This window comes from Urocitellus parryii, chromosome 10 (assembly GCF_045843805.1).
Source record: "Urocitellus parryii isolate mUroPar1 chromosome 10, mUroPar1.hap1, whole genome shotgun sequence".
Classification (NCBI taxonomy): domain Eukaryota; kingdom Metazoa; phylum Chordata; class Mammalia; order Rodentia; family Sciuridae; genus Urocitellus; species Urocitellus parryii.
The window spans coordinates 113,800,047-113,827,995 of NC_135540.1; the positions used below are offsets into that span (position 1 = coordinate 113,800,047).

Consider the following 27,949-nt stretch of genomic DNA (forward strand, 5'->3'; position numbering starts at 1 on the left):
CAAAGGTTTCTTTCTCCTACAACACAAATAAAAAGTATCTGAAGAGTCGGTAAATCTTCATAGAAATCAATAGACGAGGGAAATTCATATATTGATTTCTAGGAGCAGAGAAGCTGTTTTTCATTCAGACAAATGTCCCAAAGAAGGAATCTGGTTTGGGGCCCTGGAAACATCATTGTCATTTCTGCTGGAGGTGATCGGAGAACAGATTTGCTTTGCTTTCAAGTAGAGTCACAAGAGATTAATGGTCTTCCCAGAACTTGCCTCCTGCCCGTTCCGATGAAATATATGTTTTATTAGCATTGTTTCAGATGACATGAAAATGGAATGTGAACTAAAGTCATTTTTTAAATGTTGTCCTGTCATAAACACCAGTAGGAGGAAGAGGGATCCAGCCAGCTGCCTCGGCTTCGTTCCTGAGGTTCTGCCCAACCTCATCCTGTTCAGATAATGGGCTCATTCTTTCAAAAATGCCCCTTGATGTCAGCTTGTGCCAGGTGCATGACCAAGGCAGAAACACTCTCGCTCACACGGTCTGTCCTTTTATTGTGAGGCGAGAGAATGAGCGAATAAGCAGGGCCGTTGGAGGTGGTCGTGAGAGTTGGCCAAGTCAGGGTCCCCGAGGGGTCTTTTGGAGACGGTGATGATCAGGAGGAATCTGCCTCACAGGGACTTGGGGTGACAAGCAGCCCAGGCAGTGGCAACAGCAAGCAAAGAGGCCCCAGGGTAGGAAGAGGCTTGTGTGTTCAAGGGTCCTGTGTGGATGGCGTGGGGGGAGGCAGGAAGTTTGAGGGCAACTGTAGGCCTGAGAGTAACAGGATATAGGGAAGGGAATTTAGACCAAGCACAGCATGTCATTATTGTCAAAAGTGACAGCAATAGTGGAACCGAAGTCCGAAGGGACAGAGAGAGCAGGGGAGATCTGGGACCACCTCTGCAGGATCCTGAGCCGAGCCAGCTGATCAGGAGAGGGGGAGGCAGAGACGCACCTTGGGCCGGTGCTGGGATTGCCTAGGCGTCCTCTCCATGACCTGCGAGTGGCTCCTGCCCTACTTCTTGTTCCTCTTGGGAAAGCTGTAGTCCTCCCTGCTCCCTACCCGAGGTCTGTGTGTCAGATGGGCCTTCTGGTGGGAGGGCTTTTGTGTTGGTCTCTGCCCTCAGGCAGGCAGCCAGCCTGTGGCTTCCCGATCCAGGTGTCACCTGTGGAACTTTATGATTTGTCAGTACCCTAAGCTCCTGCCTTGCAACAGTGACACTCACTCAGCTTAAGTTGTGCACATCCTTTCTCTCAGTCAGTGGAGCAAGGTTTTTTCTGTTTTGTTTTAAACTGTAACAGCACAGATGAAAGCTGAGGCTTGCTCATTCTTGCTCTCTTCAAAGATGGGCTTTTTTAAAAAAAAAAGATTCATTTCCTGGTTGCTTTAAATATTCTTTTTCCCCCTCATCAGTAAGCTGACAGGTAACGATTGTCTTCTCTCCAGTGGCTTGAGAAGGTCCTTTGTTTAGAAGAATGTGCCTTGAATTTCAATAACCCTGCACCATTTGAAACCTCAGCATCACACTTAGCTCCCTGGAACTCCCCAGCTCCCTTCCAGCTCCCTGCTCCTGCGTTAATAAGTAGCCACACGGTGCTGGTGGGCAGGAGCAGGTGGGAGGAGGCCTGCTTGGGAAGGGAGGCCCCTTGGTCTGGGGCAGGTGTTCTGTCACCCGTTGGTCCTTGGAAGGATAGACCCTTTATCCAAGCTGAATCCTCTGAATCCCACCAGGAACCAGATGGGAAATTTGCATAAATTTGGTATTCATTTCAATGCTGAGGTCCTTCACCTGCAGGGTACAGAGTCTACAGGGGTCTCAGAATGAGCGCCAGGAATTAACAAACCTTTCTACCTCTACCTGCTTCAAGATGATACATAAAATTGTCAGTTCTCGCACATTTTTATCTGGAGTGGATCACCAAAAGGTTCCGTGATTCAAAAAAACATTAGGAAGTTAGGAACATTCGCGTTCCCTGTAGGTTAACTCACACTTACTCCTCACACTCACTGAGGATGGGAAGACCACTAGTGTGTCCATTTTACAGATGAAGAAACTGAAGAAAAAAGAGGCCAAGGGTCGGCCAGGGACAGACAGCTAATAAATGTCAATCACAAAGTGGGGGGTGGGAAGTGAAACTGGGGGAGGAAAACAGACTTGAGTCAGGGCCTCAAGTTTTACAGTTTGCCCTTCATTGTTATACAAATGAATAACCAGGCCCCCTGGTAGCAAGCAACAGCATCCAAAAGCACTCCTGCAGGAGTGGAGGGAGTGGAGCGGGCTGGGGCACTGGTGAGCCCTGCCCTCGCCTGCTCAGTTGTGGAAAGTGGACCATAGTGCCTGGCCTAAGACGGGGTCACCGTGCCGGGGAACAGGAGAGGATGGCATGTACTTCCCGAAAGCTACAGTAGTGCCATCCTGGTGTGTCATCATGGTAGGGATTTTTTAGGTATTTGCTATTCTTTTGGTCACCCAGTGACACACTCCAAGACCTGCCAGTTACTGCCGTCTTCCTTTACCTAAGGAGCAGCCACCAAGAGCAAGCTGGCCCAGCAGCCTCAGGGTGTGCGGCTCCTGTGGAATTCCTCTCGGGGTTTCATTCTTTTCCCTGGCATCTTGTACAGGGAGGAGGGAGGACACTTGTGCCTGACTCTAAATTTAGCCTCTGTGCTCTCAGAATGGCTGGTCTTGTGCAGAAGCCCAACTTTGAGCTGATGGGTCTCCCCCCCCGCCCCACCCCCCAGCAAATTTATAAGGTGCTGAATTGGTGGAGCAGCTGCCACTGTCTGTGACTCTTCTGGATTTTTGAATGACATTTCAAAGATCCTTTCAAGTCTCTATTTGTGGCTGGTTTTCAGTTCACCCTAAAATCAAGCAGTGTCTGTTAACCCCCCAAAGAAGTAACTGATCAAAGTTTGTAGTATCATTTTTCCAAGTTCTGCCTTCAGGGGGAACACGATGGCTCTGAGTTCCTTAAGCAACTCACTAGCAGTTGAGTCGGACTTGAGATATCCAAGGCGGCAATAATAAGACACACAGGAAAGAGGCTGTGTCCTCGGGTCTTTGAGGCAGAGCACTGACTCCTGGGCAGGGGTTATCCTATACTTGACTTAGGCATTTTGTTGAGTAAGAAATTAAAAGCTTTTGGCTTTGGCATAAGTCAAAAGGTATTCAAAGAACATTGCCTGTTGTTCTCTGCTGTGAGAGTCAAAGCACTTACATCCTTTTCTGATAAAAATCTGAGCACTATGAAGCAGCCAGAACGCTCTCATCTGAGGCGGAAAACCCAAGGCTCAGAAGGGGTCAACTCCTTGAACGAGGTTGCACAGCCATTTGTTCAAACTGGAAACAGAATCAAGGCCTTTGGGTCCTTTGCTGCTAAGCTAAGTTGGCTCCAGAGATTGGCTTTGACAGGTGGGACCAAGGTGGTTTGAAGGGACGTGAGCTGGGGGGGACTCTGTCATCCTATGGGAGATGGTATCCAGGAAGTGGGAGAGAGGGCCACAACTCCTTCCCAGGGTGACTGTCCCTTCATGGTTGGAGACAGTCCATCTCAGATGCCTGTAGCCCAGCTGAGACATGGACCCTTCAGATGGTCTTGTGGTCATAGCTCACGATGCAGACCTGGCACATCATCTAACTCCACGGCTTATTGTGGCTTAGAGCCACGTGTCTGTGTCCCCTTTTTCTTCATGAAGAACCTGGGCCCACGGGGTGTCATTTCTCACATAGCATACAGAGGGAACCCAGAAAATCCACACTGAGTGAACAGAGAAAAGGTAAGTTCTGTACCCAGAGGAACATGGCTTGTCTACTGCCTCAGCCTAAAGAACTCCTCCTGGGAATTCCTAGCTACCTCTCCTCCTGGGAATTCCTAGCTACCTCTCCCCAACAGAAGTTCACCAAATGGCAGGAGGGTTCTTTAAAATTGCTCTAAAATCCCAGGTTCTTTCCAAACCCACAGGCCCTGCCTTGAACTGCTTATGGACCTTCTGGGGCTTCCGTTTGGAAGACAAACCATTAGAGGGAACTGTAGGACTGTGGAGAGTGGGTGACCCATCTAGGAAGATCAAACCCTGTCTTCGCCACATATAGGCTGTATGACTTTGGCCAAGTTGCTCAAACTCTCTGACCTTGTTTCCTTAGACATCAGTGAGAACAGTACATTGGCTTTGTCAGGTCGCTATTAGGAGCCACCCAGAGTCGGAGCTCAATAAAGGGTAGTTGCTAGACATCTTATTGTTACCATAAGTTTTAGTGTTGTTACCTGTGCCGGAGAGTACGAGTACCACAGTGATTTCCCTTTAATACTGAGAAGGATTCTTGCATATTTTATTTAAAAAATTCATATGTGCTTATATAATATTTAAACAAATATATTAAATCCTCATAATTCCCACTCCAGTGACAATTTGGATGTTATGTTGTTTTAGATTTTTTAAACTGTGTGTAGATGAAAATACAGGCTCCGACCTTTTTTGAGGTTTTTCATTGGAGACCATGTAACTGCAGCTTTGGTTTGTTAGCCTGCCCCGCCCCCCCTCCCCCACCCCATCTAACAGTACGTCAAGGTCATTGCTCTGTGTCCCTGTGTGCAGCTCTGGCTCACTGGTGTGCTTGGAGGGTTTCACACCACGATTTCAGCTCTCAGCCCTGCAAAGGTCCCACTGACCGCTCCCTGACCCTGGCCACCGGGCACAGAAGAGAGTAGGTCTCCTTTCCTCCCCCTGGTCCCTCTGGTGTCCCGCCTCTCTAGCCAGTTGCCCATGCATAATGCCTCCGTGCCCTGGGGCCTCCCAAATTGGCTGTGTAGAGACTAGAAGGGAGCCTGTTGGGCTCAGGGCCTCCACTCGGGATCCCGGGCAGCTCAGGGCAGGACTCAAAGCCGGCTGCCCCCCACCTAGGACTGCTCTGCTTTCCACTTCTCTCTCCCTGCCACTTCTCCTGCCCTCACCCCCGGAGCCTTCATCTACTGGCTCTCCCACTTCCCACCTCTGCCCTCGACCTTCTGCTCTGTCTCCCTCCCTGTTGCCTCTAAGAAAAGTACCTGGGTTGCAGGGTTGTGGCTGTGCTAATAGAATGTCCAGAGCGTGGTGAAACAGGTAAGGCTCTGTCCGCGGCTCTGTGTCTGTGTGTTTTTTGGGGGGAGCAGGTGGAGCTGGAAAACGAAGACGAGTCCTATGCCAGTGTTGACTGCGCTCGGTTTCCTGTGTTTGCCGTGATATTTTAAGCTTGATTACCTCCCCCACTTGATATGTTGCCTCTGTAAATTCAGCTGGCATCTCTTGGCTTCCTCGTAACGTGGCTCAAAATACACTCTTGTGGGTGAAAGAGTTGAGCTAAAATAAGCACCAAAAGGCTATTAATTGCTGCAAAGTTGGGAAATAAGATGGGAGGTGGGTGCGCAGAGCTGCTGTGACTTCCCGGCCGCGGGATGAATGCTAACGTGTTGTTTCTCTCTCTTCCCTCATGCCTGCCTGGACTCAGAGAGAGGTAACGCCATTCCCCTTCTCCCTTCATGGTGTCTCTGTCTGGCAAAGCTCACTGGCTTGTCTCCATGCACATCGCCACCCTCAGGCCCTGCCTTGGATAGGCAGAGCCTTGTTCTGTTTTGTTTAACCTTTGATCACCATCATTTAAAACAGAGCGGGGTCGGCTGGGTCCCTAATCCGCTGCTATGTGTAACCCTGTTTGGGGAAGGTGATGGGCCAATGATGCAGCAGCAACCTGGTCCCTCCCACTAACATCTGACAGCCCTCATCAGCTGGCTCAGGACTCAGTGTCCTGGTGGTGTACCGTGCTATGTAAGGAGGACTTTCATGCTTCTTGAAGAATTGCTCTTAGAACTCACATTACACATTCTCCAGAGTTTCGTTGGTAAGGTGTGGCTCTAATTTTAGTATCGATTATTAGCCAAAATAGAAGGAGTGTTTGGAAGTCTTCGGCTCCACCTTCAGAAGCTCGGTCACTTCAAGAAAACCTCCATTTTTGCTGGAAGAAAGATGTTGGAGAATTTCTATCTTGAAGGAGCCTGGGTGGTTTCCTCTTTGCATTGGAGTCAGTCTCAGGGAAGCTCCCTGGCTGGTTGGGAGCCGGCAGATGAAGACAAGTCCTCTGGGTCCAGCGGCCTGTATCTGATGGTGGTGCTACTGCCCCACTGGTGGCCATTCCTTTCCCAGGCCGGGCCGTGAGCTGCTTCCATTGCTCAGAGGTAGGGAGGGAGCATGAATGGGTCACACTTCCAGGGTCAGACCTTCCAAGGGTGTGGGTAGGAGAATTTGCCACTTTGTGGGGGGGCCCTGGCCTGGGAGGATGGCTGTGTGCTCCTCACCTGAAGTAATGGCAAGACCCACCCCAGTGAGTGGAAAGGCTATTCTCAGATGTTTGCTGATTCCTTCACTCACTGTTGATTCAGCCGCCTCCCAGGGAATCCATACTCAGAACAGTAACAGCAAGACTCTGTACAAGAGAGGGCTGCACGTTCGCTCGCCCAGCCCACCTTGATGTTGCAGGTGGTAGAATTTCTCATCTGCTGTTCATGCCATCTGTGTGCTTTGTGGAAGTGCCTGGAGAGGAATGGCTGGGGGCCTCTGGCAGATTGTCAGAGCTTAGCATCTTCTAAAACTTGCAAAGAAAGAGAAAGGAGGCTGAGCCTTACCACACTGGAGCCTGAGCTTTGTGATCGGTGATACCCGTGTGTGGTGCTTGTGGTGTTGGGTAAAATATCAAAGAAAAATGACCCCAAAGACAGACATTCTGGGCTGGCCATCTAAGATGAAAATTTTTTTTTTAAAAAGAGAGAGAGAGAGAGAGAGAGAGAGAGAGAGAGAGAGAGAGAGAGAGAGAGAGAATTTTTTTAATATTTATTTTTTAGTTCTCGGTGGACACAACATCTTTGTTTGTATGTGGTGCTGAGGATCGAACCCGGGCCGCACGCATGCCAGGCGAGCGCGCTACCGCTTGAGCCACATCCCCAGCCCTAAGATGAAATTTCTCAGACACTTTCTTCTTCCCTGTTCTTCCCACCCCCAAAACAAAATTTTCAAAATATAATCAGAGATTAAATGTACGCAGTCTTGGAGAGAGGATTTGCTTTTCCCCAGGCCTTGTATTTCTTAGTAACCACATGTAGGGACAGCCCAGGAGCCCTGTAATTACGCTGTTTTCTCAAGGGAGCCCACCTTTTAAATTTCTTGGGCCCTGTGCAGGTAAAGCAAAAAAGTCAGAGAGCCCTTCATCTAAAAAGGCTCAAAATTTAGCCCAGCAAGTCCCAAGTTTTCAGTCCTGCAGATATTTGAACAGAATTGACAGAGGAACACTGAAATAGGCTGGAAATCACCATCTAGAGTAAATGTATATTATTAGAATTACCATTATATAATGATCTGCCCTATATTATATGCTCTAAGTTTGATATAGGCGTTCCACATCTGGGACAGTGTTTGAATTAAGACCCTTTGCTGCCATTTTGTCCTTACTTGTCGGAGAGACCTTGTGTCTGCCCTGGTAAGAACTTTGGTGGCTTATAGCTTAACAAAGAGAAGACAGGAGGAAGGAGTCACTGGATACATCTTAGGAAGTCAGCATAATTCAGATGATTGCGGACATTTATTAAAACATCCTTTCTGGATAAGGAGACAATATTTCAAAGTGGGATTTTTTTCTTTGACTTCTTTCCCCCTTTTTTTCTGGTAGTCCCCACCATGTAGCCAGTGCCTGCCATGTGCCAGATTTCACAGATTCCCTACATCAAAATGTGTATTTGACCCGAGCAGCTATGAATTGCATAAAAGATGCTCCTGAGTGTTGGAGACGTGGTGAGGAGTGCCAGCAGGGGACAGGGCGGGGGTGGGGGAGGGGGTCACTCCCGGTTGCATGGACTGGCATGTGATGACTGACAGCGCAGCTTGTTCCAGGCCTCTCCACAAAGCAAAACCGGCTCCAACTAGCAGAAGCTACAGGGAGGCAGGTTTCAGTGTCTCATTTAGCAAAAAAATAAAAACACATTTTGGTTCACTGGGAGCTTTCCAACAACAGGACAGGCTGATTCATTAAGGAAATGAGATTTCATGTCCCTGAGCTATTCCAGGTACCACCTGTCAGGGCTGCTGTAGAAGGGGCTTTGAAAGGTGAGTCTGTAGAACAGCTGAGGGATCTGAGATGCCTCTTAAATTTTCTTGGAGAGGTAAACACATAAGCAGATTCTACTTACCCTGGGAGAGTTGCAGGGGAGAGATTTGGGGAAAGGGTGAATGATTCAGTCTTGGCTGGTTTTTAATAGGAGCCATTTAAATAATGAATTGTTGATTCACTCATTCCATAAAGAAGGATCAAGCTCCTGGAGGGCGATGAGGATGCCGTACAGCCGAGAATAATATAAGCAATCGTTGGTCCTTTTTCTTGGCCATTAAGAAATTTGAGGCTGTCAAAAACGTCTCAGCGCTGACATTTTTCTCCAGCAGAACCCAAAGCTGGTCCTCGGGGGGGAATTGTTACTAGGAAGAACAAGAGCAAGGACAGCAGGAAATACAAGGGCTCAGTCATCACATGGCCAACGGAGCTGCTTCCTGGTACTTGCTTCTGTTAGAATTGAAGGAGGAGACAGAATCTCCAGCTCCAGCTCCAGCTCCAGCTCCAGCTACAGACCTTTTACCTCCTGGTTTTTGAGACAGGGTCTTGCTGAATTGCTTAGGGCCGTGCTAAGTTGCTGAGGCTGAGCTTTGAACTTGCCATCCTCCTGCCTCAGCTTTCCAAGCCGCTAGGATTACAGCATAATCCCAGCACCCAGCACAATGAGGCCTTTAAATATCATTCTCCATCAGGCTCAGAGTAAGGGCCAGAAACCCGGCAGGGCACAAAGCGCTGCACAAACTAATTGTGGAGCCCAGGGCAACTGTGTGCAGCTTCTGTGAGGCCACCTCACGGCGCCACAGGTGTGTGCAGAGGACAGTGTGAGTTCTTCCAAACACTCCTGGCTCTTTTACCCTGTGGCTCTGCTCATGCTCACTTAAATTTTCTTTGAACCATCCTTCTTACCTTGTCCTTCTTACCCTGGCAAGGCCTACCTAAAGACACCAGCTCACGTGTCAATGTCAGTAACGCCAGGCAGTGGCTTCCTAGTCTGCAGCCTTGTCCACTCGCATTTGCATCACTGGTGACTGGAACCTAGTAGTGTCTTAGAAGGTAATTGTGGAGATAAATTGAATATTTTTTTAGAATATAAATCTATAAAGCCAGGTGTGGTGGTGCACACCTGTAATCACAGCTACTCAGGAAGCTGAGGCAAGAAGATCTCAAGTTCAAGGCTACCCAGGACAACTTAGGACTCTTAGAACAACCAGTGAAGTGGCATCTGGACTTGACTCTCAATCACAGATTCTATCACTGGGTGTTCCACTGTGCACAGAGGAAGTGGCTCAGCGTGTCCAAGCTCCAGGTCCAAAGGAAGGCGTCGCTGCCTCTACAGACCTCCATGTTGGGGGCTGTCACTATTTGAGGGTGACTCAAGTTATGTTGCATGGGAATAAAATGGGAGATGTGCAAACATCTTGCAGAGAAAGTTCTTTTTCCCCCCCGAGAAGCAGATGCAGCTTCCGGAGAGTGAGTTTCTAATCTCACCCACGGTGGTGGACCACAGACTCCTGCCTCCTTCCTCTGTCAGTCTGGCACCTGAGAGCAAACAGGAAGAGATGAGGCTGTGAAAAAACATGCGAGAATTCCTCCAAAGCAAGTCTGAGGCTGCTGAGTTTCTCCTTTAGGAAAATGTGGGCTCCTCATGGTCACCCTTAAAGCCTTCATCACCTTCCCCTGAGCCAAAAGAAAATGAAGATTAATAATGGTAATTTTAAAAATTATGCCTGAGAGGTTACCTATGAAAGAACAGAGGGCACAAAGCCGACCTCGGGTAGGAATGATGTGTGGCTTATCAACCAGGGCCTGTTCCATTTGCCTGGGGATCATCACCCTGCCAGGTCAAGAGAGAGAGTACTGGACCTTGGAAGCTGACATCAGAGAATGGCAGTGCCAGGGAGAGACCTTAGGAATCGAGTTTTTCACCCTGTGTCCCGAGTTGTGCAGATGTCATATCCATACCCAAGATGCTTGGAAATGGAGGTGTTTCCAATTTGGGGGGTCTCCCCTGATTTTGGAATATTTGCATGTGCACTATGAGATAACTTGGGGATGGGACCCATGTCCAAAAATGAAATTTGTGTGTTCACATACCCCCGGCACACAAAGCCTGAAGGTAACTTCATATAATATTTTTAATAACGTTCTACATGAAGCAGAGTTGGTGGTATGGAATCTTCCACTTGTGGCATTGTGGCAGTTGGGATTTGGAGTTTGGATTTTCTGATTGGGGGTGCTCAACTGTGTAACTGAGAGGAACCAGGAATGAGACTGGAGGTCGAGTTGCCAGAATCAAGCCACTGACCTTCTGGCTGTCCTTTGCTGACTCTTAGGACAGACACAGTTGAGACCTGTGCAGTCACTACGAGAGAGGACATAACAGAACTTGTCCTTTGTGGTGCAGCATTACTTACTGTGAGCATTTAGACTCAAACAGGGCCCTGGGGGCTAGGGGGCCTGGCAGACCTCAGAGGTGGGCCATCCTGACAGGTGTGCTCTGGACAGCATAGGGAGGGTCGGTGGTCCCCAAGCAAGAGATGTGACCACAAGGAGACCCACCTTTTCTGGAGCAGAGGGAGAGCTCCTCGGTTGGGCAGATTTTGCAACTCTTAAAATCCAAAGGGTTTTGGGCTTTCTGTGGGTGACCACAGGGAGCTTCAGAGAGATTTGGCCTCAGGCAAATGGCAGCTGCATATGGAAGTTTAAAGAGCAAGGTGTTGAGATCTGGAATGTGCTACTTCATGACGCTTCTAGGGAACAAGAGCAGCAAGAGGGAAGAGAACCCAGAACCAGGCTTCCCTGGAGCACGGCCTCCGGAGTAAGGCGTATCTTGTTATGTAACGTGTGGCTTCAGTGGAGGGCTAGGTGAGGATGGGAGGCACTCCTGGCCCACACGCACCCCTCCACCTGCTGTCGGGGAACCCATTCATACCTCTGGCTCAGTCTAGTTTCCCCTTGGGAAGTAGGACCCAGAGGAGCAGGCGCTGTGCCTGGGGGTGGGGGTGGAGCCTCTATCACAGACAGTTCTGCTACCTGGCATCACCGGGTATTGGGGATGAATCAGGTACAATTCATCCTCATGGAGCTTCAAGGAGTTGTGAGGAAGACACACCAGATACACTTGGTGCCCAGGGTGATGCCTAGGGTGAGCGCAGTGTGTACCGGAGCTGAGGAGAACAGCAGGGGTGCTCCCAGCGTCAGCTGAGCCCTCCACAGGGGCAGCGGGGTGGAGAGCAGAGGCAGGGGACGTGCTCTGAACCCTGAGCTGAGCGCTGTGGGGCTGGGAGGCAGGAGCGCCAGACCTCCAGGTTGTCCCCTAGTCCCCACAGGGTTGGGCAGGGGGGAGAAGGGGCAGGGGAGTCTGGTGTGGAGGACACTGACTGAAGCCACCGGTGAGGAAGCAGGAGAAGGTTGGGGCAGATGTTGAGGTCAGGCGTGGACCATTAAAGTATCTGCCTGACAGGCAGGTCCAGGTGTCCTGACCTGGAGCCCAGGGTCAGGAAGCTCCACTGAAGAGCTGGCCAGACCATCTGTCTCAACCAGCCCTCCCTTGCTGAACCCCACCTTTTTTCTGGCCTCTCTCACGATGGTCATTTGCCTCCAGTGGTAGATCCTCATGCCTTCCCAAGGACACCTCGGCTATCCTGGGGGTAGACTGTCCTGGTCTGTGAAAAGACTGCCAGTTCTTACATCACGGGAGAGACATTTTCAATTACCGGGATCCTGGCTTAGCGTCACGTGCAGATCAATCACTATGATCCATGACCGCAGGGGTAAAGCGGGACATTTATTTTTCATAAACACTTTCAACTTTGAAAACCAGCGTCCTCCAGTAATAACAGAGAGGAACATAGACGTGTCCTGTAGCCCTTTTGAAGCCGAGTCATGTCACAGCCAGCATCTCTTTCAACAGTAAAACAAATGCTAAAATCCAGCACCCGCTGCTTGCTCTCGACAGCATCTGAGCTCACGCTTCGTAACAGCGATATCATGGGATGCTGCCCAGAGCCAGGGTTCAAGGAGCGGGTAGTGGCCTGCGGTGCCTTTGTTGGACTCTCAGTCCGCCGTGTCTGTGTTCAGTGCCCTCCGATTGCCCATCAACTTTCTCCAGCAGCTGTGGGTCGGGCGGTTCTCTGTGCTCGTGTTTCCACATCAGAGCCTGTTGTTCTGCTTCTGCTGCACAAACCACGTCTGTCCTGACACCAATCATGCAATTCATGCTCTTCCAAGCCCGGGTTGTGTGGTTGTAATATGTGTTATCATGCTACACAGAAGGGCTCTGTGAAACTCGGCATTGGCCCAGCGTCGTTAGCTATTCCGGGAGTTCAAGAGCCTGGGTGTGGAGGATGCTGTAGTTATGTTACTTAGAAATGAATCCCTAATATCTACCAAACCGTGCTTCCGTTTTCTGCAGCTGTTAAAATTTTGGTTTGTTTGGTTTTTTTTTAATCATTTCATACATTGTTTACCACTGACATGCTTGCTGCTGGCTCCTTTAACATTCATAACTAGCATATGGGTTGGTAAAAGGTTCCTTTTTTAATGTACTGATACTTTTTTTTTTTTTTTGCATAGGGATTTTGCTTACGTAGCAAGAGATAAAGATACCAGAATTTTGAAATGTCATGTATTTCGATGTGACACACCAGCAAAAGCCATTGCCACAAGTCTCCACGAAATTTGTTCCAAGGTAAGGTGGATCGGGGCACAGCGGTGCACCTCTCTCTCCTCACCCCTTGAGCAGATGAAGGGATGTGGAAGGGCAGGAGAGGGGACATGGAAATCGACTCAGGGAAGAAGTGGGCAGATTGTTCAGCTCATCCCAGTAAAGAACGGCGGTCCTTCAAAATCCACAGGGGAGCAGAAACAGTACCTCAGCAGATACCAAAGTCCTCAGATGCCAAGTCCTTTATATAAGGTGGTGAAGTGTTAGCATGTATTCTATGTACATTTTCCCATGTACTTCAAAGTATTTCCAGATTCCCTATCATACCAAATATCATATAAAGGCTTTGTAAACAGTTGTTCAGTACCGATGCAGCTGTTGCAGGCTTACCTACATACACACTTCGGCACCACCATAAGGTTTTTAACCCCTGGTCGCTAGAATCCACAGACTCAGAACTCTCACAGAGGGAGGGCTGCCTGAAATCTGTAGGCCAGGTGGTGCTCCAAGTGGTCCTGTCTCCAAAATGAAGATTTGGTATCCAAGCCCCTGGCTCTGTGAAGCTGGTGAGGGAAGGTTTGGAAAGCAATGACACTTGAGCACAGCAGACATCCTGCCCCCAACAGAGAGACAGTCTGAGATAGCAGCCAACATTTCTGAGGCCACTGAGCGTTTGACACACTGGCTCCTTCAGTCCTCGAAACTGCTCTGTGACATAAATACTGTGGTCATCCCCATGCTTAGTCGAGGAGATGAGATATAGGAGGGCAGGTGACTTATCCAATGCCACACAGTAAGTGGCAGAGGTGAGATTTGAACTGACATATTCTGTCTCCAGAACCCTGAAAAAAAGTATCTGAAAGTGGGCATCTAGAAGAGCCAGGGAAGCCCCACCATGCCATGTTCCGCTAACCACTGTGGCCAGCAGGTCCAGGACAGACCATGGATTTGGGGGGACTTTCAGCAAAGCTGGAAGCCTGGTGAACGGAAGAAGTAGATTCCAAACAATCGGGAGACCGTTACTGTGAGGAACAGTTTACCTGTTATCCCCAGAGAAAATGAGCAAAATTCTCAAATGAAAAACATAGCCCGGGGGAAGGGGCCAGGAAGTCAGGTGGAAAATTCAAAGCTATTTTAACTTGGAAGTGAAATCTACTCAGACACATTACACTGGACTCGCTGAAGGTGTGGGGCCTCCACCCACCAACCAGAGCTGTATTTGCACTTAATCTTTAGATTATGGCTGAACGGAAGAATGCCAAAGCCCTGGCCTGCAGCTCCTCGCAGGAGAGGACCAGTGTGAATCCCGAAGTCCCTTTGCAAGGTAGGTCAGTGGCATCTCCTCCTCATCCTGGCATGTCCCTCACGGCAAGAAACAAGAGGGCTCAGGTGGTTCTCCATGGTCTTGAGTTTCCTAAAAAAAGCATATTCAACTCAAAAAACATGAGTGGAGTGTGCACCTTGGGCCTCCAGGGGCACAGACTTGATTTTGTGTCAGTAGGATTAGTACAAAGGGTGGGGTGGCTGTGTTGCTATTGCAAAGTTAAAGAGTATTGTTTTCATAACTCACGTAAAGTATGGGGTAGGGACTAATTTTTAAAAATGTATGTTCTTTGGGGGGGACTCTTGGTTATGTTTTCCTTAGCACACATCACAGAGACAGTTTGGCCCATCAGCTCCTGGCTTCAAACTCTTTCCCACCTTTAAATGAAAGTTGAACGGGATTTTGACTGACAGAGATAAAGGACTGGGAAATCAGGCGAAAGACTAAATAAAGCTCATTTAACTTGGAAGTGAATCCAACTTCCAAAGGTGGTTTTACTTCCAAGTTAAATGAGCTTTTAGTCTTTCGCCCGATTTCCCCAGTGTCTAGGGTTGGTGCTATTTTGATTTTGTTCAGGAACAAGACATAAAGGCACAGGTGGTGTTCTGGGGATTTCAGATCCCAGGTGGTGACTATTTTTTCTTATGTGTGGCAACCACTGAGAAGGATGGGCTGCTTTTGTTCCCTACAGTAGATTTCCCAACGCCAAAGACTGAACTGGTCCAGAAGTTCCACGTGCAGTACTTGGGCATGTTACCTGTCGACAGACCAGTCGGTATGTACGGCCTTTATTGTCCTTTCCCTTTGAAGGTGTTCAGGAGCTTGTGGGAGGTATTCACACCCCCATGAGGGTGAGGTGCACAGTTCCTCCCTTGCCTTGTCTTGAGTCAAGCCTCCTTTCCATCACCAGCCATGGCCCATGAACAGTTCTGATCAAATGAGCCATGTGGAACTGGGCGTGGTGGCACATGCCTATAATCCCATCAGCTCAGGAGGATGAGGATGAGGATGAGGATGAGCCTGAGGCAGAAGGATCGAGAGTTCAAAGCCAGCCTCATCAATGGTGAGGCGCTAAGCAACTCATTGAGACGCTGTCTCTAAATAAAAAATATAATAGGCTGGACTATATCTTAGTGGTTGAGTGCCTCTGAGTTCAATCCTGGGTACACAAACCCACACCCCCGCGCCCCCCCCAAAAAAAAACCCAGTATGAGCCACATGAAGACAGGCTAAGCTGGTCTGACTACAATCTCAGAATATTTGAGCAAAGCAGACAGGCATTTCTTATTTACCCTGCAGTCTATAGAGATGTGCAGCGCAGGGCGGTGGAGGTGCTGTGCTTTCCTGCAGTAAGGCTTATGTCTCCAGGGACAGGGCGAAAGGACTGAGGGAGCCCTCATGTCCTCCTTTTCCACTCTGACCCCAGAAATGGCAACCACAGCATTCGGCTCACATCCCAGCGGCAGGACTAAGTTGCCCTTCCAAGCTGAAGACAGGCTGGGAGACGCAGCCTTTGCCTGGCTGATGCGGAGAAATCAGAGCCTCCTGCACTGCTGGGGCCCATGTGACATGATGTGGCTCCTGGGGAAAACAGCTGGGCAGTTCTTCAAAAGCTTAAACAGTTACCTTTGACCCAGAGGCTCTGCTCCTGCACAAACACCCAAGAGAATTGGAAACCTGTGTCTACAGAAAAATTTGCACACCAAAATTTACAGCCACACTATTCACCATCATATGAAAACAATCATATAAAAATAGAAACAATCCAAATGCCCATCAGCTGACATGGACAGGATCCTTCCATATAATGAAATGTTATTTGGCAATAAAGAGGAAGCAAGTGCTGAAACATGGACGTGAGTAAACCTTGAAATCGTTAGCTAAGTGGAAGAAGCCAGTCACAGAACATCACCTACCGCGTGATTCCATTTATACAAAGTGTGCAGAATAGGGAAATCTCTAGAGACAGAGAGCTAGTAAGTGGTTCCTAAAAGGTACAGGGTTCTTTTAGGGATGACAAAATTGTTCCACAATGGATTATGATAATGGTTGTACTCTGTAATATACTGAAAACCATTGGGTTACACACTTTCAGTGAGTGCATTCTGTGTGAGAGCACAGTAACGTTCTTACTCCTGCTCCCAGGCCTCCAACGACCTGTGGGAACACCCAGCAAAGGACCCCCCCGCTAACCTGCACTACAATGCGTGGTCTAGGGAGCATGGTCTAGAGAGCGTGAGTCTTGACCTTGGTTAAATGTCAAGTGACATGAAAGAAGCTCAGGGATTCTGGCCAGTGCTGGCTTCTTCCAGGTCCCCTCCCAAAGCCCTGCTTGGACAGAGACAGGATTACTGAGTATTGTTTCCACCCTGAGCCGGAGAAACTGGAGAGAGAGATGGGCATGCCGTGGTCTCTTTAGACAGGACACCTCATGCTAGATTTCTGGAGGGGCTCATGACCCTTCTTCCTGTTGGAAAAGCTGGCGTTTTATTTTGAACAGTCGTGAGGATAAAGTGATGAAGTGTCCTGAACCACAAAGAAATGATCGATCGCGGTACAGCTCTTACTGGGCCATTGGGCCCACGCTGGAAAGTGATAAATAACTTGAAGGATTTTTCCATTACCTTTTCCATCCACAGGAATGGACACCCTGAACAGTGCCATAGAGAGTCTGATGACCTCATCTAACAAGGAGGATTGGCCATCAGTGAACATGAATGTGGCCGATGCCACCGTGACGGTCATCAGTGAAAAGGTGAGGAGTCCTAACAGACACTTGGCCTCCATGGGCCACAGGAGGCTTTGGATAGAGCAGTCTCCACAAAACCCAGAAAGAGAGCCAAGGCTTGACCTCTCGGGAGCTGTGCCTGCTCGGGATTAAAATGGCCTGCATTTGTGAAAGGTTTTGGCCTTTGTCTTGGTCTAAATCCGTGCCTTTCTCCACTTTCCTCTGGACCTGGAAACCTTTGTCCTGGTGCTCCTGGTTCTGTTTTCCTCATTTGCCCAGGAGATGGGAATCATTTGCTCGAGGTGATTGAGTGACACTATCTAAAGCTCACCGGGTTTTCTGGCGAGGCCCTCTCTGGACTCCAGGGTTGACTGGACCACGCTGTCTGGGGTGGGACACAGAGGATGCCTCTGTGAGGGAAGGCCTGGTGGTCTGTCATGGCAGCAGGAAAGGGGGTCATTGATCATCTTCACAGAGGCCAGCATTAGCTTCAGCCCAAATTACCCCACTGAAGTACAGGGAGGTAAAGAAACTTGCCCGTCCTCGCGCTGTTGGAAGTACAGAACCTGGCAGTCTGGCTCCAGGCCCTTTGCTAATTTTTGATTCTGCTTATGAAACACATGTCAGGAGAAGCCCTCAGGTCACCACCCTGCTCCTCTGTCCACCAGCAGGTCACCTCCCAGCCCGTACGATCTCGTCCTCACCTGCCTCCTCTACCCCGCACAGACCCCTGGCCTCCTTGCTCCTGGTCCTTCCCTCAGACCTTCCCACGTGCTCCCCCCAGGGCTGGCGTCTCACCCTTTGAGTCCAACCCAACAGTCACCTCCTGGGATGGGGCTGCTCCTGGTGACTCCTTCCACCAGGCGGTTACATCTGGGGCTGTCTTCAAGGAGGTCAGCGTAATGAGCCAAGATGTGGTGATCCGAGAGGTGCCATCCATTCCAGATGTGTTCACCAACTCAAAAACTGCATGTGCTCGTGGCAAAGGATTGGCCCTTATGACGACAAGAACGGATTCCAGGCCTCTCTTTATGCCGTTTCATATGGAGACCAGTTTGTAGAAAGGGGGAAAATGATATGACAAATCAGTTGACTTGACAACTTTTTGTCTTCCCTGGTTTTAGGTAGCAGTGTGGTGCAGTGCGCTGTTTTGCTAGGGGAGAGGGACCACATGGAGAGGGCTGCAGCAAATCCTTTTGTCCTGGTGCCCTGGGTTCACTTGGGGGAGCAGGCAGTAAGCCCCTGGTGTCCCTGTTGGACAGTGCACAAGAAGTGCATGTGACTTTGTTCCTCCCCAGGTGAACTCACAGACCGGGGGTCTAGTGGGTAGCGAATGGACATTTCCACATCAGTGTAGTTCAGAGCATGCGGAACTGCCAGAAGGAGATGCCCACAGCACTGAAGTCCTGTCCAGACCCTTCAGCAAAGTTTTGGCTTTCTAGAAAGACCCAAGTCCTTTCTGAATTCAGTCTGGCCTTTCTGAATTCAGTGTGCTGGCTTCTCTGATCTGCTTAAGATATAAAAATCTGGGTGACTGCTGCCTGGTTTGCCAGAGAGGGTTGTATGCTAACCAGCGTCTCTCGCAGAATGAAGAGGAGACCTTGGTGGAGTGCCGGGTGCGATTCCTGTCCTTCATGGGTGTAGGGAAGGATGTCCACACGTTTGCCTTCATCATGGACACTGGGAACCAGCGCTTTGAGTGCCACGTGTTCTGGTGCGAGCCCAATGCTGGGAACGTGTCGGAGGCGGTCCAGGCCGCCTGTATGGTGAGTGACCCTGGCCCAGAGGGTCGTTCAGTCCTGCCTCTGCTTTTGTTTTCTATGCAATAAATTCGAGCAGAATCACCCACATAAAAGAAAAGAAATCAAATTGTCAAAGCCCTGCCTTGCTTTGTGTCACTCTCGTTCCTGTGGGCAGGATCAATTAAGACAAGCAGGTTGCATCTCAAGAGGATCCAGTAAAGCTGAGAAGGATGATCTTAAGGACATTTGAGGCTAAATGTCCCCAATTAATTTCAGTGTGTGATCAGGAAACTCTAGTCACAAATGAGTTGTTGTTTTGTTGTTGTTGTTTTGGTACCAGGGATTAAACTCAGGAGCACTTAACCAATGAGCCACATCCCCAGCTCTTTTTTTGTATTTTTTATTTAGAGATAGGGTCTGAGTTACTTAGCTCCTTGTTAAGTTGCTGAGGCTGGCTTTGAACTCTTGATCCTCCTGCCTCAGCCTCCAGAGCTGCTGGGATTACAGGTTGCATCACCACCCAGGGGAGTTGTTACTTTCTGCATTCAACTTGACACGTTTTACTTTTAATTTAAAATAGTTGGTTTAAGTGCATTGTTCTTATGTATCTGCAACAACCCTGTCAGGTAGTTGTTGGCTCAGAGAAGCTAGAATGAGGCTCTAGGCCCAGCCTAGGGTCAGCCCTGCACTGCCAGGTAACATAGCCAGGGCGCTTGTCACCACATATTATAGTTTGAAACAAACAAAAATCCTCATTGCTCATTGAACAAATATCCTTGGAGCATCTATTGTGGAAGACTCTCAAAAGGTTGTAGTAAAAGTGATGGAGATGCATAACGCAGGCCCTGAAGCCTGCTGCAGTACAGCAGTGGCAGTTTGGGTGCTGGGACCCAGAGGAGGAGGCAGGTCCGTGGCACAAGGTTGCCTGTGGCTGGGTTCAAGGGAGAGGCTGAGAGGAGTGATCAGCTCGGAGGCCGTCCGCCAGTCCACACAAGAGGTGAGCAGGGTCTGAGCCAGAGAGCAGCAATGGGAGGGCACAGGGGCCAGTGACCTGAGAGACATGGTGGACACTGCTGGCCCAGGTGAGGGAGGCTGGGCTGGAGGCCCCTGTACTGCATTTAAGTGTTCCTGGGCTGGCCTGACTGTGTGACCCTGCATCATGGAGCTCAGATGTGGTGCAGGAGATGCACAGACCAAAATCATCTTATAGTGTGGAAAGAGCTGTAAATAAGATATGAGGCCACACTGGTTTGAGAATGAACTAGGGGGAGCAGGAAGGGGAGGCCCTGGAAGCAGATGGCACTTGACGGGTTTGCTGGCTGGTTGGTTGATTTTAGGATGGGGCAACCTGCACACTTCTCACAGGCTAAGGGCTGTGAGCCAGTGAAGCTGGACTGAAGTGGGGTCATGCACATACACTGTGTGGTCCCCTAAGGTCATAAGGGAACTGAAAAATTCCTATCATCTCCAGTGTGTTTGTGTTTTAAGCTAAGTGTTATTACAGAAGGTTCAAAAAGTTTTTTAAAAATAAATAAGAAGAACTAAAGCAAACTAAGATTAATTTATGATTGAAGAAAATATGCTTAATAAGTTTAGTGTAGCCTAAGTATAGAGTGTTGGTCAAGTCTACAGTTGCATAGTAATGTCGGCGGCCTTCACATTCACTTGCTACTCACCCGGTGACACCCTGAGCAATGCCTAGTCCTGCAGGTTCCATTTTCTATCTTTTATACCACATTTTTACTGTACCCCGTATTATATATACAAATACCATTGTGTGACAGTGGCCTTCAGTACTCTCAGTACAGTAACATGCCGTACAGGTTTGTAGCCTAGGAGCAGCAGGCTGTGCCATTCAGCCTGGGTGTGAGTGGGCCATGCCATCTGGGTTTGTGTCGGTGCACTGTGATGTCTGCACAAGGATGAAATGCCCAACAGCGAATTTCTCACAATGTGTCCCCTGTCATTAGGTAACACATGATTGTTGTTAGGGCTTGGTCTCACATTTAAAGTGGTGGTAGATGAAGACCTAGAGGAGGCACTTAGCCTCCCAGTTGGTTAGAGACCTTTTACTTTGAGACATAGGTGGAGTTGAGGAAAGAAAAAAAGTTTGCTTGTTGCTTTCTGACCTGCTATAGGCTGCTTCATGCTAATTAAGAACCAGGAAAAGGGTCAGGCAGGAGGGCAAGTGCAAAGGTGGCGACTAGAAAGAGAGCAGACTGACCTTGATCTTAAAACATACCTTTGACCTGGAGGGGGGCCCGTGGAAGGGAGGAGAGGCCTGGTGCTTACACTCAGGAACTGTCCCCTCCTTACCACAGGCCCTTGTTGGAGGATATTTTCTCTGTGGGGCCAGGATGTTAACTCACACACCTGGGTATGAAGGAGCAAGGCTGTGATCGGGGGAAGCAAGGGGGGCTGAGGAGTCAAGGTCAAAGAAAGTGTGATCCAGGCATCGGGAATTAGGATGGGGTCAAGGGGTTACATACAGCAAATAGATTTCAATCAAGCAAAAGTAGATGACTGTTCGATATTTTATGAAATTGAAATGGATCCTAACAGATGGTTTTGGTCATAAACTGAATGGCTTTCAGCCTTAATTATACATTCTAAATGCTAACAACAGTTAAATGATTAGCTTCATCACTGGCTACAGTTTGTTCTCTAATTCCCAAACTCATCTTTGCTGTTGGAAACAACTTTACTCTGTGCTTCCTGTTCTGAGTGTATGAGTGCGGCCAGTTGGAGTAGCTCAGCCAGTCAGTGCAAGGCACAGGGGTGAACCCAGAGCTCCTGCGCCCCTCTCCAAGTCCAGCTTTACTGATGCAGTCGTTTTCTTGGTTCAAACGTACATGATCCTCCATTTGAAATATCTATGTATACATTTATTCTACCCAAAATACAATTTCAACACATTCTTCTTTCTTAATTTTTAGGCACATTTTATAGCTATGTCATGCAGGCTCAACTGAAGCTATTGAAGTGAAATTTGGAATAGGAGAGAGGGATCTTTATGAAATTCATCAGGTGCAGTTTTTGTTCACATTGTATATACAAAACTACTGTTGGAAATTCCAAATCCAGGGTCCAACGTTGGTGTATCCTGCCTACCTATAAACTCATGCTCTAGATGTGGTTTGAATTGTGATTCATGTGTAGCAAGGTGCGTTACACAGAATAAATATATAGTAAACCATCCTCGTTCATCAGCTTGAGTTGAAAGGGACCAGTTCTGTGGCTTATGGTGTGATAGGACATTATGACTTCTCCTTCCTGAGTCCTGCTGAAGATATTTTATGCATCTTAGAGAGACACATCAGTGTATTCCCCAACTCTACCAAGGATCCTGCTAATATTTAAGTTGATTTTCAAAATCAGCTTTGGAATTATTTTAAAGTACTTGGATTTCAAGAAACATTTGATAAATTTAACCTTTTCATCTAATTTTGAAAAATGAATTATTTCTTCCATTACTGCAAAAGCAAGGGGCTTTGTTGTTCCATTTTTGAAAAATAGAAATTATTCATGGTGCCAATGCTAATGGATTAAAAAAAGCCTAATCCATTGGGAGTTAAACTTGAATATAAAATGTATCCTGAAATCTGCAATCTTTTTTTTTTTTTTTTTTTTAACTAGGGATTGAAACCAGAGCAGACTGACCTTTATCTTAAAATATACCTTTGACCTAGAGGGGGGTCTGGAAGGTGGATAACCACTGAGCCACATCCCCAACCCATTTATTTTTCATTTTGAGATAAGGCGTCACTAAATTATTGAGGCTGGCTTTGAACTTGTGATCCTCCTGCCTCAGCCTCCTGAGTCGCTGGGATTACTGGCATATGCCACCACTCCTGGCCATCTGAAATCTTATTACATCATTCTTTTCTATTATTATTAGGGTAGGAAATTGGAACAGGAACAAACATTTATTATTATTTTAGAGATCCTATAAATATGTCTTATTCAATCATTGTCCCCTCTGTAAAGGTTCCCACTCTTCAGCCATTTTACAGTTGAAGAAACAAGCTGAGAGAGAATTAGTAACTACTGGGGCACTCACATCTGATGGTGCCCTCTCTCCCATGCTCTCTGATGGGAGCTGTTGTTGACACTCTGACCCAAACCTTTTTGTTTTCATTGGCTTGCAGAATATTAATTGCAAGCTACTAACAGGGAGAGTAAGTAGAAGGTGGAAACAGATGGAAGGAGAGGATGGCAAAATACCTTTGTTGAATCTTTTAGGAGAATTTGAAACGTCCATATTAAGAATAAAACAAACTCTTGAACTTATGTTTAGGACCACCTCTTTGCCTTTCAGGAGTCAACGTATTGGTGTTAAATGAAAATCATATTAAACAAGAAGAAACAATACATTATTAGTTCCCTTAAATTTTTTTTTTGTTTTATTCAGTTACGATATCAGAAGTGCTTGGTAGCCCGGCCACCTTCACAGAAAGTTCGACCACCTCCTCCGCCTGCAGACTCAATGACCAGAAGAGTCACAACCAATGTAAAACGAGGGGTCTTATCCCTCATTGACACTTTGAAACAGAAACGTCCTGTCACAGAAACACCCTAGTTGCATATGTTAAAGGACTGTCATCTTTACCTGAAGATGGAGTAGCTTAAAAAAAAAAAAAAAAAAAGAACTGATCTCGGCCTTCCATTCCGTTGCTGATGCTTTGTCTTCAGAGAATTCATCTGTACCCGAGCAGTGTTAGACAGGCATGTTCTCTCGTCTTGCCACCATCTTGTGCTATGAAAAGAAGCATGAATCTTTTTTTTTTTTTTCCTGTCAGTAAGTTACATCCTGAGCAGTGGAAGGTCTTTTTCTTACTGTAAATATTGTGAACATTATGACTTCGCACATGCAGAGAAGAATGTGACCCCCGCCCCTCCTAGTGAACAATGCTATGTCCTTGGAGTGAATGATGCCTGCATTCTCTCACTGTCCTCTCAACTGGATCTGTCACAAGCAACCTTCAAGTTCCTGCAGCACTTTGCCCTGTTTTCAACATTGGAAACATGGAGACACTGCATAGCAGATACCATTGAATTGCTGTAAAGATAGGATGACGAGTTGGGGTTTTAGTTTTTCATAAAATTGGACCTGTTGGTTAACAAAACTGGCAGTTGGCATCCGTATAGAAACCAACTGGCAGCTTTCCTTGACGAGCTGTGTGACACATGGACGCCATGTCATGTCTCCAGCTGATGGTGGGATGTTGGAAAAGAGTGGAACTTTAAAATGGATGAAAAACTAAATTTGAGGAATTAAAATCGAACAAAAAAAATAGCCTTTCTTTTCAGATGGTTTTCAAACTGATTATTTTCAAAAAGAGATTAACAAAATCATAATGCATTTTGGGTGGGACATATTTCAAACTTCTGCCTTACATTGTACAATGCAGCTAGAGAATTATAGTTCACTATGGCCATTCTCTACACAATGATAAGATGAAATACTCCTCATGAACCTCTCATCCTTAGTTTGATGATCAGCCAATATGCAACTTGGAGTTGAGGAAATGCCATTTATATCTGTCATACACTATGATTTGAGGTCTCCTCCACCACTTTAGTTTTGTTAGTTCACATCTTAGAGGTAAATGTTGTGCTAGAATTCCGCAGCTAGCTCAGTCTTATTCTAGTGCTTTTTGTCCAGAAAGCTGTCTGTCCATCATATATTGTCCATGGCAACAAACTACATAAGTTGGACCTTTTCTTGAATTTATGTATTTAATATTAGAATTTATTGAACTCAACTAGATATATTTTAAAATTTATATTTTTTCCATTTTACTTTTAAGATTTAAAAAATTTCATATCAGAGCAAAATATACATAGGAATAATGGGACTATTTAACAGTTTCCCCAAAACAGCATTTTCTTGCTTTTTTAATGTAGATTAGAAACTTAGCTATAAAGATATACCAATTTAAACTCTTGTTGACATTGTTTATTTTGCTAAGATGAATCTCAATATTAGTCTTGTTTACCTTCTAGTGTCAAAATTAACATTTTGACAACATCCAGTTTCAAAAGTAATGCTTTGTTTATACACTACACTGCTTTGTTCTTGTCAGAATGGTTTCCACATTCTTATCACATCTGAGCCTTATAAAGTAGAAAAGGTACTGAACACATTGGAGAAGTAAGAACACAAAGTACCAAAAGGCTGAACCAACTGGCCTAAGACCTCGCCAAAGTGCATGAGAGCCAGATCCAGGACCCATGCCTCCCAGCTCCCAGCTCTTGCTGTGCTGTGCCCCTCTGCACAGTCAGTCAAGAGGACCCTTTCCAGATGACTGTGGCACAAACAAAGAGCAGATAGGGACACTGTCAGGCAATCTCAGAATTCTCTCCGTAAGTAAAGAAATGTGTGTCCGAATTATTTAGTGGCATTAAATTAATCATAAAATCATTGTCCTCTGTCAGTCCAGGACTGTTTGCTGCCGTGTGCCTCAATGTGCTGTAGAGGACAGGTGTCTCCACTCAGTGCAGCCTCTTCAAATTGATGAGATTTTCCAGAGATGTTACTGTGGTAGAGCTACTCCTCACTCAGACCCTTAGCCACCAGGAAACATGATGGAATGAACAGAAGGCCTTCTGCCTGCTGTTTCCTCACAGAATTCATGGAGGGGGGTGCACAGGGACTGGAATTGTTTGCTGGCACCCTAATGTTATGACAGAAACTATGCTACTTTAGAAATGCATTAAGCTTCTCGCCAACTTGCATACTGTTCTATCCAAAGTAACCGGAGCCATCATGAGAAATCATTGCATTAAGTAAACCTTACTGTGCCCTGTGAAAAGCTTTTTCAAATTCAGTTACGATGATCTTACATCTCCATCTCCACAGTGAAACATTTTAGTGTCATAAACCTCAAAACACTAACCAAGTAATCCATTTTTCTACAGGAAATCTCTACCAGAAGCCCCTGTTCATTTTTTAAGGCATATGTTCGTTTATTTTCAGGATCAAGAATATTGAGCTAGCTTTAAGTAGCAAACTGATTTATATATGCAATTATAGGCTATAATAAGGTGAATGATAGCCTTACAAACTTTACTACAGATATTTTGTTTTGAGAGTAGCTTTGCATATTAAATGCAGATTAATTTTGTAAAATTAATTATGTTACACGGTATGTTCAGACACTTTCTGCCATGGCCAAAAAGTATATATGAAAGTATGTGTGTGTTTGTCTGTGAAAGGATGCCAGTGTTTTACCTGATATCTTAGTGAGACTTCAGTTATCTATGCATTCTTTATATCTGTGATTCGGTAAACAGGCCGCCATGTTCACTTTTGCCTTGTATGTCGTATCTTTTTTTAATTAATCTGTTAAATACAGCTTAAAATATTTTTATTTTATTTATTCTATTTTTACTGAAATATACTGCATTGTTGTGTTAATATATTATCTTTACTGGATATTATGTCACAATGTATTCAGGTCTAAGTAATCTCAGTGAACTACACATTGCCTAAAAGTTGGTTTTGTAATGATTTGTAGTCACATTTCTATTGGAATATGTAGAAGGCAAAATGCTTAAAGTTCCTTTTATTTTTTAAAAGCAGCTTGCTAGATGCAGTCTTGCCATCTCCTCTGCGTGCTCCTTGGCAGCATCAAGGGGAAGAGCCAACAGGCCTATGACTAAGAACTTGACTTTGTAAACTAAAGCACCCTATGGTGCTTCATTTTTATAACCTTCACAACATGTGTGATTTCATCTAAAGATATATACATATGTCCACACACCTTTTGTTTCCACCTGGCTATAAGGTCACCAATAGCTAATTAGGACCATTGTTTTTTGTCTGTCTTACTGCATGAAGGAACATTAGACTCATTTCCATTAAAACAAGTTCTTGGTGATAAACTGTTGGCACTGCTACTTTTTTTAAAAAAAATTCATATTGTGAGTTTAAGATGGACACTTGGAAGATGGACACATGTGCTAGGGGCCGCCATGCTTCCTTTTCTTGAATGGCGCACTCATTTCACACAAGACTTCATGAACAACGTGGAAAATGTTTCCCTACCTGATTTTAGCACAATTTAATAAAACTACTGGCGCTGTTGGTTGGCCAGGCTTACCCTAATACACATCTAACATGGGGTTTACAGCCAGTAAATCGCAGTTTAAGTTATTTCGGTTTCAGGGAAAACATCCTCCCTGCCACCATCAATAAGAGCAGTCCCTGGCAGCCGGCGCCAGCTGTTCATCCTGAAAGGATGTCTTGTTTTTCCTTTTACCCCTTTTACTGTTGACCACTTTTACACATTTAAATGTAATATGTATTGAGAATAAACTTAGCTGCATAAAATATTTGGCTCATTTATCTGACAACTCAGTCATATATACAAAAATTAGAATTTAGTGTGTCTGAACTAGTCATGTTATTTTTATATTACCTCAAATTAAACTTTTAAGAAATCATATTAGTAATGTAAGATTCTGCTTTGACTGGTGATTGCATCTTTCCACCTGGGAGAATGAGAAGGTAACTAAATTTGAGTCATTACCCTGACCTTGTTTAGTGGACAGACAGCTACCATTCTGGACACACAAGCCTATCGAGTCTTCTGCAAGCAGTCGTTCTAGGGTTAAAGTATTTCAGCACAAAGTCTGTCTCATTTTCTTGAAGAACTTAACCTCAGAGAATGAAGAAGAGAGGTGTATTGGCGCTAAAATCCAAAAGGTAGCTAGAAAAACCGACTGAATCTGGTCTAGTTCAACTTTCAGACACACAGAAGAGGACAAGGAAAAGGTAAAGTAGGCACTACTGTTGGTCTTGCATGCCCCCCAGAGTGTTCTCTCTCCCCCTCATCGCCCCCCAAGGGCAGTAACTCAACAAACTTTCATTTTGGTTTCAGGGTTTTTATGATAGTAAATAGTTTCAGGTAAAAATCAACATTTGCTATTGAGATATCTAAACACCAATAATTTGATTATTTTAGTGTTTTGCAAGACTTTTACGTTCAAGCAAGTAAAATACCAAACAAAAAATGTGTGATCCATATTCTTCACTACAATTCTCTCATGTAGCTTTTATCCTAAGTTCTTTCCCTGTTTTGTTTACCAAAGTATTTAAATAAGCGATCCTGTCCTGCTTAGAATATTCTCAGACTAAAATGCAAGCTTAATTAATGAATGGTTTAATTTAGAATCTCCATAAATTTCTAAAGAGAAATAATTTAGTACCAAGAGGCATGTTAGGAACTACTGAAAATAAGTGACTTCAAAGTTGTGACATGAATCACATGCAGAGGTTATAAAATATCCTGAGCTGTTTCATAACAGTGAGAGTTAACCCA

At 46.3% G+C, this 27,949-nt stretch overlaps 1 protein-coding gene across 12 annotated transcripts in view; it reads left to right on the plus strand.

Moving 5' to 3' along the window:
- Positions 1-24,571, plus strand: part of Apbb2 (amyloid beta precursor protein binding family B member 2) — a 322,787-nt gene extending 298,216 nt beyond the window's left edge. For 3 of the 12 annotated variants that reach the window (XM_026387551.2, XM_026387558.2, XM_077803554.1), the window contains 6 exons: positions 12,739-12,853; positions 14,066-14,153; positions 14,845-14,928; positions 16,793-16,908; positions 18,468-18,647; positions 23,035-24,571. In XM_026387551.2, coding sequence (XP_026243336.2) covers positions 12,739-12,853; positions 14,066-14,153; positions 14,845-14,928; positions 16,793-16,908; positions 18,468-18,647; positions 23,035-23,202 — 751 coding nt within the window. In that variant the 3' untranslated portion in view covers positions 23,203-24,571. The other 9 variants (XM_077803558.1, XM_077803557.1, XM_077803556.1 and 6 more) reach the window with 9 other exon arrangements.
- The last annotated feature ends 3,378 nt before the right edge of the window (positions 24,572-27,949 follow it).